The 16,851-nt window shown below is 41.8% G+C and overlaps 2 protein-coding genes across 3 annotated transcripts; one reads left to right on the forward strand and one right to left on the reverse strand.

Moving 5' to 3' along the window:
- Positions 1 to 4,802: 4,802 nt before the first annotated feature.
- On the reverse strand, positions 4,803 to 8,538 carry LOC308141506 (protein VCF1). The gene is made up of 3 exons (XM_080511691.1): positions 8,042 to 8,538; positions 7,204 to 7,321; positions 4,803 to 6,334 (listed from the first exon to the last, which is right to left on the reverse strand). The coding sequence occupies exons 1-3, from the start codon at positions 8,056 to 8,058 to the stop codon at positions 6,113 to 6,115; spliced, it is 357 nt and encodes a 118-aa protein (XP_080367817.1). The 5' UTR covers positions 8,059 to 8,538; the 3' UTR covers positions 4,803 to 6,112.
- An 856-nt stretch (positions 8,539 to 9,394) lies between these two features.
- Positions 9,395 to 16,697, forward strand: hid1a (HID1 domain containing a). 2 transcript variants are annotated; one of them, XM_080511708.1, is made up of 19 exons: positions 9,395 to 9,485; positions 10,117 to 10,266; positions 11,132 to 11,302; positions 11,712 to 11,828; positions 12,452 to 12,558; positions 12,673 to 12,789; positions 13,176 to 13,383; positions 13,471 to 13,527; positions 13,647 to 13,787; positions 13,887 to 13,977; positions 14,065 to 14,216; positions 14,320 to 14,398; positions 14,556 to 14,720; positions 14,915 to 15,142; positions 15,290 to 15,447; positions 15,502 to 15,603; positions 15,711 to 15,802; positions 15,894 to 16,052; positions 16,140 to 16,697. In XM_080511708.1, exons 1-19 carry the CDS (start codon positions 9,420 to 9,422, stop codon positions 16,201 to 16,203), a joined length of 2,424 nt encoding a protein of 807 aa, XP_080367834.1. In that variant the 5' UTR covers positions 9,395 to 9,419; the 3' UTR covers positions 16,204 to 16,697. The 2 variants fall into 2 exon arrangements, with proteins under 2 accessions (XP_080367834.1, XP_080367835.1); XM_080511709.1 differs by having other exon boundaries at positions 15,290 to 15,441; positions 15,517 to 15,603.
- The last annotated feature ends 154 nt before the right edge of the window (positions 16,698 to 16,851 follow it).

Here is a 16,851-nt window from a genome sequence, read left to right on the forward strand (position 1 = left end):
GGGAGAGGAGCTAACTGGGCATAAATGCAGGACCGTGGGAGCCATAAGAACTCCAGCTCATCACTGCTAAAAAACAAAATGAGAACATTTTTATTGTACTTCCATTTCTTTTGCGAATAACAATCACAAACACTCTCTCCAGTAGTGAGTCTAAGTAGCTTGAAGCTCTATCACAGACGTAGACTTGGTGAAGACCCATGTTTTATTAATTTGCAGATGAGCTCAGCTATTGATGGCGTTGGCCGCCCATGGGTTCAATTAGGATAATACAGGGAGAGGGGCAGATTATGGGCGGCTATTTAAGTGAGGGTATATCTCTTCCTGACAGTTATAGTCCAAACGCAACAAATTGCACCTTGGTGACTGTGAGCGGCGCCATATCGGTCCTCTGGTGATGAAACATGCCAGTGTGGCAGGTCAGCCGTGTGGAGACGACACGGGGCTGTGTGAACCATGTAGCCTGTCCTCTCAGAGCTAACAACACCGGCCTGAGTGCAGCTTATTCCCATTCAGTTAATAGGGGCCATTTAGAAAACAGCGGTCTATACGGTGGTGGACTGAGTGCACGCTCTACCCAGTCAACCCTGAACAGTCCCACTTAGCACAACTCCCTCTAAACTATTGCACTTCTTCTCTGCAGCACTCTCCGGATTGAAAGCCTGCGAGCGTTGACAGCCCAACAGAGCAAAACTGAACCATGTAAACATCACGTTTTACAAATATGAGACAGCTTGTGTGAATATTCTCCTCAAGCATCCATAAAAAAAAACCCGAAATGGTTATGGCCTCTACGTGATGCACAATATTGCTCACAATGTTTTGTTCTGTCTTCTGGGGTGAACATTTATTATGACGGATTGGACGCCTTGACAGTAACTTCGCTCCACAGTGAAAACAGTCGACTGTACATTGTGACAGGAATTCATTGCGTGAAACTGAATACAAAGGCCATAAAATGGAACTGGAAACATTGACCCACGCGTCACACTCGTCCGTTTGTTACGTTGAAAGCTTTAAGACTGCAGACGGCTGCATAGAGTATAGCGCCGCTGTTTGCTTTCTTTTGCTTGGGGAAATGACGACCGTTTCTCAGCTACATTGGAGCAGCATGTTTAGGCTACGGTCACTGAGACAGCCCAGTCCCCTTCTCCACATCCCGACAGAAGCATTTGAGGGAGGAAGACCGAGCACTTGCTGGAGCAGTGCAGGTTCACTGATACAGGATAAAGGAGATGATCCTCAGGTTTTGTTTTCCACCCAAGAGCAGGTCTTTTCAGTTTAAGTGCTGTTCTTTAACAGCTGTGTATTTTTTTTGTTTTGTTTTGTTTTGTTTTGAACAACTGCTGTTCTCCAGTTGAATCAGCTGGCTTTGACACCGCCCACTTACCTTCAAATAAAAATATCAGCAATTTGTGTAAAAGTTAATGATATAGGCCAACTGTAAAATAAATATTAAAAACAACACCCAATGTCCTACTATCAACCGAAATATCCATCCTGATTCCTGATCTGTGAAGCACTTCATCATCCAGACCCGCTAACCCTTCCCTCTCCTTGTTTGCCTGCCTTTCCATGTTCCTCGCTCCAGCCAGGCCGGGGCAATAGGCCACCGCTAATGTGCTTGGTGGGTCATTAATTTTTAGGATGGCCATGGGGGCACCAGAGCAGGCGAGCTTTGTTGTTGGATATTAGATGAAATGGCGGTAGGGAGGCAAAGCAGATGTTTATGTTGGCGAGTCAGAGGGGAAAAAAAAAAAAGATGCGATGCCAACCCAATCTCCATCTCAAGCCAGGCGACAGCTGCTCAAATATATACTTCAAACAAAGAGTGGCTACGTGAAGTAATTGTGACCAGATCAACTTGAAACACCATGCTTTCTTTTCTCGTGTATTTTAGCCCTGACATAACACACGGAGGACGGTAAAGTGTTTGTTTTCTGAAATAAACCCGGACAAGCGCGATTTTTCAAGGAGATTTCACATTGGCAAGTCTTGAAGCTTAAGGTGAACTGGACACTGATGAATGCAAAACACACATAAGGTTGTCTGCTTTCCCGTATTGTGTAGAGCTGGTGTTCACTGGGCGCTCACCTTTTGAGGCGAGATGGGAATCAGTGGAGAGGGCACAAAAGAAAAGAAGCCATAGACTAACCCAGATTTTGTTCCTTTTCTCTGGCCATGGTAAAAATATAACAATGTATGCGCATACATAGACCCAAGAACAAGGACAGTGGCTTTAACTCTCTCCTGCTTCTCCACTCAAGTGATAGGAGCCATTCATCATCGCCCACCTCCATATCTGTGCGCTGCAAGGGAAGGACAGTGTGAGAGTGAGTGTCTGTGTGTTTGTGTGCATGAAAACAGATTAAAGATAAATATCTCCTACGTAGGCCACACGTCTAGATCCAGTTATGAATTGTACAGTGCCAGGAATACGATTGATTCCAGCTCACACTCAGAGTGTGCTGCCCTCTACTGTTTCCATCACAGCTGTTTGTGCATAAAACATCTGCAGTGGAATGGACAAATAGAAACCCTTGCAAATAATTTGCATATTGGTTAATATATTGATTAAACCAAGGCGCTAGTAGAAATAAAGAAGCATGCAATGTACAAAAACATTACTGTTAATGTCAATTTACGTCTTGACTTCAATTATAAAGCACCTTAGTTTGAATCTGGCAGAAGTAAACATTTCAATGGCATAAGTGGCAATGACTTGTTGTGGTGGGAGCAGTTAAATAAATCCTCATCAAGCATTTCAGTATGAGAATGAAGCACCTGGTTCTGTAAATACACTTTTTGTATTTGTGACAGTTTAAAACAAAACAGATTTTTGGTGTTTAAGTTTCATTAAGTAAATCTGGGGTGACGCCACTCTGAGACACTTCTACTGATCCACAGGCAGCAAAACTGATCAAACCATTTTGAGGCAGATGTGGGGGAGGATCTATTATTTGAGGAATGTTTTTTGCACCGGTGCCTTCACAATATTAAACGTGATAAGGGATTATAGTTTCCAAAGTGCTTTAATTTTGCGCTTAGAATAAACATATACCATGCTGTTTAATTGAATTTGATCAATAGTTAAGAAAAGCTGCATTTACACTACTATAACAATGTATTAATTTTTAATAGTTTATTATCAGGTGTTAAACATATTAGCACAAGCTATTGGTAATTGCATTCTTACAAGTGGAATTAAAAAGCATCTGCATATGGCTCTTATGTGACTGTCGTGTGGATGAAACAAAAACATTGCTTAAACAGACATATTGCTGATGACAGAGCCTCACATGCAGCTCTCTAATCGGCTCCTTCTATATGTTGCTGTACTTCAGTTAATAAGGAGCCATGCACCTGAGAAAAGAGCTTTGTTGTCACCAGGCAGGGAAATTTCCAATCCAGAATTTTCAATGGCTCATTTGTCATCTCTAATTTAGTGGAGGCGGAGAGGGAGAATCAAAGGAGGCAAGTAATGAGGACCTCGCAATAGCCAGCATGGTAACCGTGGTTACATGTGGTGCATTAATGTATGTAATCTGTTACTGTAGCCGTGACAAGGACACGTAGTGTGCTAATTAAAGAAACCTTTCACTGCTCCTCCCCTCGACTCAGGTCATGTCTCATTAAAGATGGTCAAGGTACATAGGGAGTCATTCATTACTGGCTATTTGGAGAAAAAACAGAAGGGTCGAAGGGATTCCTGCAGGCACAAATATTACCCAGCATGCAGACCTGTGAGGTATTTCCTATAGTATGAATAGACAATAGTCAGCTCACCTCTTAAAGTAATACATAAAACCAATCTCAAGGGGACCGCAAAGAGTTAAGAATGGTCTCTTGGTAGAAAACCTGAATGGTTTGAATTTGACAAAATCCTGAATATAAAGTTTTATAAAGTTCAGTGAGCTGAAGCAGACACAAAATCGATTAAACTATCAACATACAGACAGGTCTCCAGCTAATGATTGAGGGACGCTGCTAATTCAGTGGATGCAAGCCAAAGTCACTTCGACATTTAAGGAAAATGACTGCGTTCATTCAGGATTAACAAGGTGCTCCTCTTCCAATAAATGGGAGTTTAGAAAGATAGTAACTGTTACAATCGCTTTACACAGCAGCTCGACAACAGACTTGCTCAAAAATAAATGTGTTACTAATTTTGACCTGACTTGGTAAATAGGAAAAAAAAAAAAAACTTTAAGTTTGAAAGCGTTGTCAGTTCCACACTGTACTGGATGTGTAACATAGCTGGGGGGGAAAAAAATGCTTAAACCACCTTTGTTCAAAAACAATAAATTTTATTTTTGAAATGAGGAAATATTCACACACAAAAAAAGCAATGCCAGGTTATTATCATGTACAATACTAAATTACAAAAAAATATAATTAAAAAAAATAAACCATATATTCAATTCCATTTCTGGCACACTAGTTAAAAATACCAAGCAGCCGAGCTTTGTTCCTGGGTCAGTGCTTCACTAACAGAACCAATCAAAGAGAAGGCAACGCCTCACACCAGGACCTCGGGATGCCTCGCTGGATGTTCAGTGCACGGGGATATTCACACAGCAGCCTTTCACATGGTGGTGCCGAGGCTGGATGGTTTGTCTGCAGGTGGAACAGCAGCTTAGAGACTCCAGAATTACAGCAAATCAAGCCTGAAGAAAGTCTCTATTGTTCCTAAAAGCTGTGCTGCCACCCATCTGCCAACAGGAAGACCCCCATATGCTCTGCCTACACACACACACACGCACCCCCCCCCCCCCCCCCCCATGAAAAAAGTGGATCGTCCGAGAATTAAATGGCAATGGTATCGTTCCGATTTTTAATCACTACAGTTTTCCATGATCACAGAAAAACAAAGATTCACCAAATACTCATCACTACGAAAAATCCAACCCAATATGTATAATTGTGTAAAACAATCCGTTTGAGATTGTTGCTGTCAAACGTTAAGTATCTCTTTGAATATATACCAAAATAGGCTTTTCTTTGTAGCTGCATCACTTTATTGGTCAATTCTGATCAGATATATCAACTTGTAACATTCAACTGTTTTATTTGTTGAAAGAGTCCTATGAAGTCACAGTGTGTAGTTACCTTAAAGCCGGGAGAAAACAGTGATTCTGTCTCATCTCACTAAATTTAGAAATATGCATATACACACACAAGAGAATCTAATGATAAGCTTAAAAAAAAAAAATACAAAATGCTAAAAAGCCACAAGACTGAAGTAATAGGTTTATGAAATGTTCATTCTGAACATAAACCTGAATGTGTTGATGAGAAAAAATATTGGCAAACATGTTGAACAATCCCTGTGTTGGAGTGTAATGAAATCTAAACGCATGACCCACTGTAAAACCAATCCCTCATGTCTACACCTTGAATCCTACACACTACGTTTCGCTGAACTGTACTGTCAGTCTACTGTCAGTTTTTGGAAATATTCTATCCACTAAGTAAGGACGTAGAGCAGAACCTCCTTGGTCAAGTTCTCACCAGAAGGTTGAGGTTCTACATTCCCCTGTAAAGGATCCCTGTCTGAAGGTCAAAGCACATAAGCAGTTCGAGACAAGTGCAAATCCTCCCTGAGACTGGTCCATGCACGCACACAGACATCTGATTCAACATCACACAGCCCAAGTACCCCACTACAAGACTAAACGAGTCAGACTGACCGGCCTAAATTTGTTTGGTGCCACTTTTGCAGCTTCATTTTTTTTTTTTTTTTCAACATTTAAGACAAAAAATACGTGGATTCATTATTATTAGTCACAACAAGGCTCTCGGAGCAGCATGTAAACCAGACTGGTCAGAAATCGGGGCAGATCAAAAAAGAAGAAAAAAAAAAAGTTTGGAGTTGATCACACAGTTATTATTGCTAAAATGATTATCACGTTGATTATTTGAATGATGAGCCCCTCCCACAAATAAATCTGACCAGATGCTGGTATCCATCCACAGATGATCTGTGGCGCTGCGAGATGCCTCAGTAAACTGGAGATGGGTTGGGGAGGAGCCCGGTGAAGTGATTCAGCATGTGATGCTCTGACATGCTTCAGGGCATCAGTCCTCGGGCGGCGCGCAGAGGAACACAACGGCATCATGTGTCTCTGAGCTGAGCTCGGCTCTCTAGGCTCTGGAAGTGGGCCTCCTTCAGGATACGGTTGATGTGCAGGTACGTGATCGGGTCCGTTGAGCCGGCCGGCTCCGAGGAGTAGCCGGAGCTGAGGGGGCTGCAGGGACCCACAGCACACCGGCTGCTGCAGCTCCCGGCTGCATGTTCAGGGCTGCTGAGGCTGCTGCTGCTCTCACTGTTGGAGGACTGAAATGGAGATTTGGACATGAAGACAGTGCTCCATGAATATGAGCATCAATGATGAGGGGGTTTAAAATACCCTGGACATCAAGAAAAAGGGATGGAGTGAAATCCGCAGCCTCAATGCAGATGATCTGACGTACTTTACAAAACAAGGACCTCATTAACCATGCCCCCGAAGAGGATTGCAATGTCAAGTATTTGGGCATTTCAAAACAACAAGTCACCTTTAATTAAGAAAAAGCAAACAAACAAACAAAATAACCACGCGTTTGACCAAATCACTTGGTTTGTACTCGGTGGTGTAAAAGCTGTGAAAGTATAACCCCCCAAAAATTTTAAAGGTGGCCTCAACAGCTGTGCATCACACTTGTATGGTGAGAAAACCAAACAAACAAACCACAGATTTTTATTTTCAAGAACAGCCAAGAAAATAGCCCAAATGCTAGAATTGATTGTTACCACAGGCCTAAGTGCATGGATCTGGTTGTATTTATATGTGTAGTTTGTCAAGTTCATGTAAAACCAAGGCGAGACATATTTTTGAAGAATTATAGCTGTGAAATGGCTTTATGCTCTTCAGGACTCTAAGGTAATGTTGTTTACTGCATTATGCAGTCGTTAAAACATGTTGAGATCAGCACACACATCTTTTGAGCCTCATCAGGTCCAGCTACTATTTTGGCTGATCTTTTTTAAGAAAACTACTATTTAGGAAATCATATTTACCAATGAAAGAGACATATTGGACTGATTCGAAGTCCTTGTTAGCTCAATGATTACATCATCAAAAACTTGTGGGGGTGAAGCAAGCAACATCTACAATACTACTGCGACTGATTTCATCATACAACTTATACTAATTGAATTTCTACCTCAGAGTCCCAGGCATCCCTGCCTGGTTCAGGAGACAGAGGGTGCCCTCCGCTTGGCCTCTTGGCTTGGGGCACCAGGTGGCCACTCTCCTCATCACCGCCACTGCGCTGCCGTTTCCTGATTGGGCACAATCCAAAATATACGCATAAGAATGAGATGTACACATTTCACATTAATCCAATACATCTATAAAGAGATGTGTAAGTGACATATGGGCTTACCAAACACCTGAAGCAGTGGGGGTCAGTAGGTTTATTAAAAAAAAAAACAACAACCAAAAAAACCATAGGAGCTTTCCATTCTAGTTTGCTTTAACTTGGTTAAAAATCTTCAACACTGCTTTATGATTACTATGTAAAATCTTTACATTATGCTGAATACTGTTTAATAAAGCTTCCAGTCAGGGCTCGGCTTTTTTTTTTTTAAGGGATATTTTCTTTTCCATCATCACTTATGCTTACTCAAGTGGAATTGTTGGGTATTTTCTCACAAAGGTGGCTTGAAATAGGCTAGTTGTGTTGTATTTGGCTCTATACAAATAAAGTTTAATTGAATTGAACAGTGACTGTGAAGCAAACAGACATTACCTCATCTAAAACAAATGAGGTTTATGTCATTGTAAGCAACACAGAGGGACTAACTAACAGACAAAGCGTCAATCAACTAAGCGTCAGTTGAGTCCTGGCCTGACCAGCTGCTGCTTCAATATGTAATTCAATTGCTAGCATATCACAATGACTGACGTAACGCTGTTTCCAAAAAAAAAAAAACACCGATCCAGTGATTTTTGACCATATTTGACAAGATAAACTTACAGAAGCTGCATGTGTCACTCACCTGCTATCAGTCAACATATGACGACACTTGTTGATCCAGACGTGTCGTTGTTTTTGTGTTGTGATCAGTCCAGACCGCAAACCTCGTTATCGCAGTGAGTTGATCGATGGCCTATTACCTCAGTCAGGCTAACCTCGACTAGCGAGCTCCTTGTGCCGGATAACGACGCGATTCATGTCAACAGAACGATCCGCTACCGTTGTGATGTACGCGGACACTTCAGTGTAGCGTTAATTGTTTGACAGCTTGGGCGTTGACGACCTACGATCCACTCCCAGGGGCTTTATCACTGCTTATAAGCTAATGCTAACCGCGAGCTACCGCTAACATTACTCTTGTTTGCGCTTCAATAGCTGACTACACTTCATGGCCCACATATCGCATTAATTATATCTTATAAGACAATGAATTTCCCTACATAAAGTTACTGGAACTATAATTTAATCTAACAAATGACACTTGCTCCTTACCACCACACAACCAACCGCCGGGTCTGTTCTGTTTACATGCTACTGCGCATGTGCTGAGACCAGTCATGGGGAGTTAACGTACGGCTGGGAAATGTTCCTTTGTAACGAATCAAATTCCAGTTTTCTGCCATATTCGAGTGTCAACGTATAATAAACGCTAAAGATTATCATAGAACCAAGAAACATTTATTAATTTTGCGTGTCATTTTAATTGTTTTTTAAAGCGTGTGAAATAAAGTCATTTAATAAAAAGATTAAACAGCACGAGTTGTCCTCAAATGCAACATTAAATTGCCCAGGCGCACAATCTTCATTAGAATACAATAAACTTTTCAACCAGTTCAGGTTGAATTCATGAATTTAATTACGTGTTTCATAACTGCCCTGTGAATATATAATTGGTCATGATCTGAGTTATCGAAGATTGAATCAGGGAGAAGAGTGTGACACGACATTTACTCTCCCAGATGATGCCGCTGTTGTAATAACAATAGCAATATTTTCAACACTCTGTAGCCATTTTTTTTTGTTGAAAAAACGGTTGGAACAATTAACAAAACAAATATATCTATTTGTTTATAGGCTTCACCTCGTCTTTTTATTGTCGTTTTTATTGTATATAATAATCTTCTATAATGATCACAGTTGATGTGCTGGTTTGATTTTTTTTTTTTTTTTTTGCGAGGGTAACATTTAAAATGTTAAAAAAAAAAAAAAAAAAGAGAGAGAGAGAGAGAAACAAGAGTATTATCAACCCGGAAGTTACACCCTGTCGCGCAGCCTGTTTGTCCAGCCAGCCAATGGAGTAAAAAAACGCCTCCGCCAATGACTCGAGCGACTGACGGAGGTGAGATTATCTGGGATTCTCGGCTGCGGCGGTCCTGTTGGAATAAAGAGAAATAATCGCAATGGGCAGCACCGACTCCAAACTGAACTTCAGAAAGGCGGTGATCCAGCTCACAACCAAAACGCAGGTACATATGCGCTTCTGCACCATTGATCCGTTGCGCGCAGGGAAGTCACGGAGGCAGCGCGCGCACCGAGCAGCATCTCCGAGGGGATGACATGACGCTCATGTTGTGCAAGCAGAAATAACAAACCGCTTTCTGTCGCATTGCTCGAACCTGCTCTTTTATTTGTCTTCAAAATGAAAATATTAATAAGCTCTTTGTATATATACATACTTAAAATGTGTCGTATTTGTCGTCATCTGAAATGAATTATCATCAATTGCAGGCTGAGATAAAGCAAGTCGCCCAGCTCCTGGTTTTGAGCTTAGATGACAATGTCAGTGGCCGCGTACAGCTAAATCAAAACTGATGACGTTTTTCCGGACGTTTGCAGATGCGGCAGGTGGACTGTGCTCTGGACAATGTGCCTCTTTATAATACTGCACTGTTTACATTGTGATCACGCAGGCCTGAGATGGTTTGTGTGATTTGAGCCACATCATCAAACATATGCATGAATATAAGAAAGAGCAGGAAGAGATTTTAATAAAATGGAAAGCAACAACGCCCACTCCGTCATTTAATTAAACCTGGCAGGAATAATCTGCTCTATTTCTCTCAAGGGAACTGAAATGTAAACATATTTTTTCTCCAGCCAGTGGAAGCCACGGACGATGCCTTCTGGGATCAGTTCTGGGCAGACACCACCACCACGGTGCAAGATGTTTTTGCACTGGTGCCAGCTGCAGAGATAAGAGCTGTTCGAGAGGAGTCCCCTTCAAATTTAGCAACCCTCTGTTACAAGGTACAAGCAGAATGAACATTTAACACATCTGTGCAATGCAGATTGGTCTTTTGAGAGGAAATCACATGTGAACATGGCTACATTTACATTTTTTTTAATATAGACTAATGTTTTCAAACTAAATGTTTTTGTCCACCGGAGCACTGCACAGGCCTTCTGATGATAGAATAAATGAGTCAACTCCCCTTCCTTTCCCTGTGCTTCCCGTCTCTTGCTCTCAGCTTCCGTTTGAAGTTGCCTATCAGAAACAAAACAGACATAATGGGTCTTGCAGCTTAATCAAATAAAGAAGAGACGAGGGGCTTTGAAGCCGAGCTGATTTGAATAGTTTGTTTTATTTTAGACTCAAGCTTCATCAAACTGTTGATGAAATGTAGCTAATGACTCATCAAGTAAATATGGTGTGAATGTAGAAATAGAATAACACATCACTTCCCATGTATGCTCTGTCAATTACTGTAATAATTGAATAAAATCACAGAAACACAGATTTTAACGATAAAGTACAGATGTCAACATGGCTGAGTATTATTAATGAAAGATCTATACACTGTATCTTTACTTTTAAAAGGCTGAATAAACAAAACAATGATGAAATAATGTAGTTATGTTAAAACTAAGTACTCACCCCAGCCTCATTGCTTAAAACCTTGTTAGTTATTTTCAGGAAAGAAGTCATAATGAAAAGCATTGTGCATGCTGAGTACGAGCTGTTTTAGTAGTTGTGTACCTAATATCATGTATCAGTGTACCAACTAATGTCACTAAAGTGTGTTTGAACTAAACACACGCACAGACTTCAGTAGGTGTGTTTTGCCTGATCCTTACCAACCACACTCAGCTCCCCTGTTCTGTGACTCTGCAGGCTGTGGAGAAGCTTGTGCAGGGGGCCGAGTCAGGCTGCCCCACTGAGAGGGAGAAGCAGATTATCTTGAATTGCACACGTATCTTGACCCGCATCCTTCCCTACATCTTTGAGGACCAGGATTGGAGGGGATTCTTCTGGTCAACAGTGCCCGGAGCTGGACGGGCCGGGGTGAGTCGGGATAAGAAAGAGGAACCTAATTTGTTGCTGCTTCAATATATGTCTTGAAATGAAAATGAAAATGTGTTGTCCAATCAATACAGCTGTGATGAACTGATTGAGCAGGTACAATCATGTGATTATTACCTATATGAATTGCTTTGGATGGAACATTGAGGTTAGAGCTCTGGCCATTTCCCGAGTGTCATTGTCTTTCTCAGTTGATCCTTTAAGTTTCCTCATTCTACCTACTAGGAGGTGTACTTTCCTCCTTCACAGCGGAACAGGAACTATCATTTAGCATGGTAGCTGTGACAAAGCTCTTTGTTATGTTTCACATTTTTTCTTAACCATTGTATTTTTTCGAGTAAAGGGGGAACTCTGTATGTCTGGATGCCTCATTTGTGTTCATTCTTTTCAGGCAGACGAGCTGGACGATGATGACGGAGCTCGACCTCTGGCTGAGTCGCTGCTTCTTGCCATCGCTGACTTGCTCTTCTGCCCTGATTTCACTGTGCATAGTCACAGGCGAGGCCCTGTAAGTATGCGGTGTCCTCCTGTTGTGCTGCCTAATGCCATTAATTTGCCATTGCATAGCGAACGTTATTGCAAAAAGCACAAATAAGCAGCTATTACCTTGACCCCGCCCCAACCTTTATCAAGGTTTATTTTGGGGCTCCATTTACCTCTTCCTGCATCACGGTGAACTAACCAGTCGTTCGAGTTTACCTGAATAAACAACTTGTGAAGATGTGATGGCAGACGATACACTGTCAGTCATACCAGGAAGAAGTCATGATCCCTCATGACATTAGAATGGAAGGAATGTTGCACATGCAGTGTTCTCACAATGAATGCTGTTAATTGTTTGTTGGTTATTTTGCCCCCTTGTTTTCCAAACCGTGAAAAAAAAATGTGTTTCCTTGCAGGCTGAGGTTACAGGTTCTTGGAAAACAAAACATACGAATGACAAAAACATTGCAAGTGAAAAGTCAAAATATCTTTGAGAATCTTTCCAAAATCAACATCAATGACAGACTCAGTCATCGAGGCACCATCATTTATTAGACAAAGAATGAATTATGTGTTTATTTAACACATTTAGTAAATATTTATTTAGGTTGCCATTTGAATTAAATCTGTTTTTGTGACTGTGTGCAGGATTCAGTGGAGAGCATGCAGTCTATAGACAGCTGTGAATACATCTGGGAGTCAGGAGTAGGATTTGCACAGTCTCCTCCTCTCAACTACATCCATGATCTGAATCGGTACGTGAGCCATTTTAGTGAAAAACCTCTATCGTAAAATAACTTACTGTATAACTTTACTGTGTGCGTCACTTTAGAATTCTTTTCTATCCCACATGTTTCGGTCATTTGCAGGTCGGAGTTGCTGAGATTATTGCTGACCTGCTTCTCTGAGGCCATGTACCTGCCTCCTTCATCAGACAACAATGTCCTCAATCCTTGGGTGACGTTTTTCTGCTCTGCTGAAAATAGGTAACAAGAAAACAAGCTCGTTTGTTTTTCAAACTCAGACACATTCATAGGCATTCCTGTTTATCCATTTACCAAAGAAATGCTTTTCTAATTTGAAAAAAATATTTCCCCTGGGATATGATTTTGATTTATTTAAAATGTAATGAATTACAAAAGAACACTAGATGTATTAGACAGTCGATATTGAGCCTTTATAAGGAAGCAAACAATCAGTTCAGTGAAGACTAAAAGTAACCAAAATAGCTAATATCTCAGCCAAAATGAATACAATAATGGTAGTCACCTGAACAAACCCACAATATTTTTCTTTAACCGATCTGTTTCACAGCCGAGACTCCCTTTGCATACATTTCTCACTCACACAATCTTCATGTCTTTGTTCCTAGACATGCTCTGCCTCTGTTCACGTCGCTGCTGAATGTGGTGTGCGCTTATGACCCTGTGGGCTACGGTATCCCATACAACCACCTCCTCTTCTCCGACTATCGGGAGCAGCTGGTGGAACAGGCTGTGCAGATCCTCATTGTGACGCTGGAGCATGATGGAGGGGTCCCTCACCGCCCTCCGTCTCCGTCCAGCATGGAGGAACAAGAGGTACGAGTAGCCTGCGACAAAGACATCAGTTCAATGAGTTTACGCCATGAGCTTCGGGTCATTGGAATAACTTCTTTCTTTGTGCAGTCGGCTGGCCCTGAAAACTTATTTGTGAATTATTTGTCGAGGATTCACAGAGAGGAGGTACGCGAGTCATCATTTCTTTAAATAAAAAAAAAAAAACACACACAAAAAAAAAACCTTGAAGATTCTGTAATGATTCTTGTTCAAAGCAGGTTTTTTTATACTCTCCCTCCCGCTAGGACTTTGATTTTGTCCTGAAGGGTCTTGCTCGCCTGCTGACCAACCCATTAACGCAAACATACCTGCCGAACTCCACCAAAAAGATCCAGTTCCACCAAGAACTGCTGGTGCTTTTCTGGAAACTTTGTGATTTCAATAAGGTTGGAAAGGAGCGTTTCTTAAATTTGTGAATGGAGTCACACAAACATCAGTTTGCTTCATTATCTGTCCTGTTTTTGTTGTTTTTTTTTCAATCACAGAAGTTCCTGTTTTTTGTCCTGAAAAGCAGTGATGTGCTGGACATCCTGGTCCCGATACTCTATTACCTGAATGATGCCCGCGCTGACCAATGTCAGTCTCAGTTGCTGCACTGCATTCAATAGGCTTCTCGTGAACACAGGCATCATGACCCTCTGACGTGATTTATTCTCGTTGCAGCGCGTGTTGGACTCATGCATATCGGTGTGTTCATTTTGCTGCTGCTGAGTGGGGAGAGAAACTTTGGCGTGCGTTTAAACAAGCCCTATTCCGTCCATGTGCCCATGGACATCCCCGTGTTCACAGGGACTCACGCTGACCTGCTCATTGTGGTGAGACAGACGCCTGCCGCACTGCCCAAATGGCAGTATTCCTGATTGCTGCCTAATTGCAATACAGTTAAGCCTCACAGCTGCCACTCTGTTTATTTTGTAGGTGTTTCACAAGATAATTACTACAGGCCACCAGCGTCTCCAGCCTCTCTTTGACTGCCTACTCACAATCGTTGTAAATGGTAAATTGCTTTTTGGCCGTTTGTTTGACAGTGCACATATTTTATTTGCACCATCAACATTTAACGCACGCTTTTGGGAAACAGATGTTTCAATTGCATGGAAATGTACTTTTTATGATTATTTCAGCCAATATTTCTTGTTCTGTTTGTTGCCCAGTTTCCCCTTATTTAAAGAGCCTGTCAATGGTTGCTGCTAACAAACTGCTCCACCTGCTGGAGGCTTTCTCCACCACCTGGTTCCTCTTCTCCGCTGCCCAGAACCATCACCTTGTTTTCTTCCTTCTGGAAGCTTTCAACAACATTATCCAGTACCAGTTTGATGGTATCAACTTTCTTTAAGTCCTTCATATTTTAAATAGATTATATTGTCTGTTTCGTACTGGTGTTGTTCTCTTCAAAGAATCTAGATAAATAGAGCTTTACGTAGGTGATCATCTGTGAAGCAAATCTTGACTTGCATTTAAAAAAAAATGCAATAAATATGGATAGGTGGTCATGTGAGTCTGTTACTTCTAGGTAACTGCAACCTGGTGTACGCCATCATCCGTAAGCGCAACGTGTTCCACCAGCTCGCCAACCTGCCCTCTGACCCTGGCTCCATCCAGAAGGCTCTGCAAAGGAAGAAGAAGTCCCCGGATGTCATTTCCCGCACGAGTTCCCAGGAGACTGTATCGATGGAGGGTTCACACCCTGCAGTGCCAGCAGAACCGGGAACTCTCAAGACCAGTCTCGTCGCCATGCCAGGTACACACACTGTTAAAAAAATGTATAATTACAATTTTCCAACAAGACTTTACAGAATTTGGCATAGATTTGCTGACAAATCTAATTTAAATTGTCTATATATTTATCATTGAGTTGCATCATCTAATAAAAATTTTTTTTAAACAGGCATTGATAAGCTGACTGAAAAATCGCAGGTATCAGAGGACGGCACCATGGTGTCCGTCCCAAAGACGAACTCCACCCATGCCGCCCACTCAGACCAAAGTGCAGCCGTCGGGACCAGTGACACCGAGTCAAACTCGGGCAGAGACAATGAAGTAAGTGTGCTCTGACCAAGTGCACGTGGTTACTTTTGTAGCATGTGCTTATTTGTAAAGGTATTTCTTCCTCAGGACGTTTTCTACACTGAAGCAGAAATGGAGAGAAGACGCATGTCAAGTGCGTCTTCCACGTCGTTTTGGACCGCAACACCAGAGTGGGTCAGTGCACTGTTCTGGCTTCAGCTTTCCCAAATCACTTGGGTAGATGTTTTGTATTCACTGTAGCAGAACTCAAATTCACTTCAGACTTCCTTACTTTGTCCAAGGTCATGTCCTGGAAGTGCAAGTTACCCCTGCAAACTATCATGCGTCTTTTGCAAGTGCTCGTCCCCCAGGTGGAGAAGATCTGCATCGACAAGTATGTAAACACTCCCTTCTGCTCAGAATGTCAAAGTCCAGATTCAGTTCTCATTGCTCGTTACAAAAGTGTGCTCTGTGTTTTATCTCAGGGGTCTGACAGATGAATCAGAGATCCTGAAGTTTCTCCAGCATGGCACATTAGTGGGCCTGCTCCCCGTTCCTCACCCCATCCTCATCAGGAAGTACCAGGCGAACGCCGGCACCGCCATGTGGTTTCGCACCTACATGTGGGGTGTCGTTTATTTGCGGTGAGTCAGGCATGATAACTGAGCATCATGGAGACTTGACAAATACACACGCTTGACTGAAACTAATTGAATATTTTGTTTTTCCAGCAATGTGGACCCTCCTATCTGGTATGACACTGACGTCCGCCTTTTTGAGATTCAGAGGATGTAGACTTTGTGATAGAACAGAGACTGTTTCCACTCCAGGGTTCATCCTTCTTTCAGTATGTACCGATGTCTTGGTAAACCTCACTGTGTTTAACTTTCCACATAATCATAATGCTTGCCCCATAGAGCACTATTTGGGAAGGAGAGTTGCGAGGTCCCGCTCATGCTCGGATAGAAGATGTTTGAATTCTTTATCGTCGATAAACAACTGTGTTTGTACATTTCTCCAGACCTCAAGACCACAGAATGTCTGTCAAAGCTCTCAGATGATGACTGAAGGCTGATGCTCAGTTCGCGACAGCATTAAAGCTAAAGAGGCAAATATTGTTTAACCTTTGTGTCTGACTTGTTATCAAGGATGTGGTGCGTTTTAGTGAAGGCTTGCAACATATCCTGGATGGCACAGTATTCATGTTTCACATTATTTGTTGTACTTGATATGCTTTAAAGTGAAACCTGCACCTTATCAAGTTTGTTTATTATGGATGTAGCTCGTGATGTTTGGAGAATCTAATAGATTGTATGGTTTTATGTATTCTGCTCAAGATGTTTTGAACTGTATTTTCATTAACCTGTCCTGAAAATATATATTGATATGCATCTATGAATTCCTTGTTTGTCACATTACTGAAATGTGCTTTGATGGGAGGTA

This window comes from Blennius ocellaris (genome assembly GCF_963422515.1).
Source record: "Blennius ocellaris genome assembly, chromosome: 16".
Classification (NCBI taxonomy): Eukaryota; Metazoa; Chordata; class Actinopteri; order Blenniiformes; family Blenniidae; genus Blennius; species Blennius ocellaris.